We start from the raw sequence: 1,476 nt of genomic DNA on the forward strand, positions 1-1,476 counted from the left end.
CCTGCGCGCCCAGCGCCGCCAGCACGGCCGCTGGGACGCCCAGCAGGATCATCGCGGCCAGCACCCGGCTGCCGTACGAGCGGGCCATGGCAGGGGTCCTGCGGAGCCTGGGGGCAGTGGAGGAGTCTGTGAGATTTTCGAGGAGCAAGGAGGTTGGGGGAACTCCGAGAGGCCAGAGGGAGGCGGGGTCGCAGGGGTGTCTGAAAGTTGGGAGCTGCAGGGGTCTCGGGGTGCCGGTAGCAGTGGGAAGGATAAAGCTCCGCGAAAACTTAGGACAGTCTTTTTTGCTCCCTCTCTGTACCCTGCGGGCGCCCCCTCCCGGCCTCCAGGTGCTGGGGGGCGGGGCCAAGAAGGGGCGGGGCAAACCCTTGAGGGGCAAGTGTGTGGTGGCCCCATCTAGGAGCCCCACAGGCCCCTAAACTTATTAAATTATTCCCCACCGCTCCCTTCTTTCTTCATCTATTTATTTACTTATTTATTTATTTATTTATTTAAAAAGAATCTTGAACAAGTTTTTAATTCACTTTGATATTTGGTTCTACCTGTAGACCTTGCAATTGTGATTTCCATCGGTCACTTCCTTTCAGGGCTTTGCAGAAATGTCACCTCCTATGTGAGGCCTTCCTGGACTCCCATCCCCAACAGGAACCCCTGTCCTTCGCTGCTAGGCTTTGTTCTAACCATAGGCACGTTTTTGGTCATTATTATTTTTTTTAAGTTTTAAAAATGGAGGTGAAATTTACATGACATAAATTCACCATTTTAGAGTGAACAATTCAGTGGCATTTAGTGCACTCACAATGTTGTGCAACCTCTGGCTCTGGTATGTTTTCATCACCCCAAAGGGAGACCCCGTCCTCAATTAGCAGTCACTCCCATTCCCCTCCCTCCGCTTTTGTCAACCACTAATCTATTTTCTGTCTCTATGCTTTTGCTTGTGCTGGACATTTCACATAAGTGGATTCATACACAATATGGTCATAGTGTCTGGCTTCCTTCACTCAGTATAGCATTTTCAAGGTTCATCCATGTCGTGGTGTGTATCGGTGTTTCATTCCTTTTCATGGCTGAGTAATATTCTATTGTATGGATAGACCACATTGTGTTCACATTTGGGTTGTTTCCACCTTTTGTGACTAGTGCTGCTATGAATGTTCTTGAACCATGATTTGTTTGAGTCCCTCTTTTCATTTATTTTGGGTATATACCAGGAGTGGAATGGCTGAGTCATATGGTCATTCTATATTTAACTTATCGAGCAACTGCCTGTGCACCTGTTTTCCACAGTGACTGCATCATTTTACATTACCACCTGCAGTGCAGAAGGGTTCCGATTTCCTTATTTTCCCACCAATACTTGTTATTTTCTTTTTCTTTTTGCTTGAGATATATATATATATCTCGAGCTATATATATATATATCTCAAGCTGTATATATATATATATATCTTGAGATATACATATACATATAAGATA

General features: G+C 45.9%; 1 protein-coding gene across 1 annotated transcript in view; it reads right to left on the bottom strand.

Moving 5' to 3' along the window:
• TMEM221 (transmembrane protein 221) overlaps positions 1–88 on the bottom strand; it is a 4,464-nt gene extending 4,376 nt beyond the window's left edge. The window contains 1 exon segment of the mRNA XM_025043707.1: positions 1–88. This exon segment is cut by the window's left edge and continues 109 nt beyond it. Coding sequence (XP_024899475.1) covers positions 1–88 — 88 coding nt within the window.
• Positions 89–1,476: the final 1,388 nt, after the last annotated feature.

Source organism: Pteropus alecto, unplaced genomic scaffold (genome assembly GCF_000325575.1).
Source record: "Pteropus alecto unplaced genomic scaffold, ASM32557v1 scaffold160, whole genome shotgun sequence".
NCBI classification, from domain to species: Eukaryota; Metazoa; Chordata; class Mammalia; order Chiroptera; family Pteropodidae; genus Pteropus; species Pteropus alecto.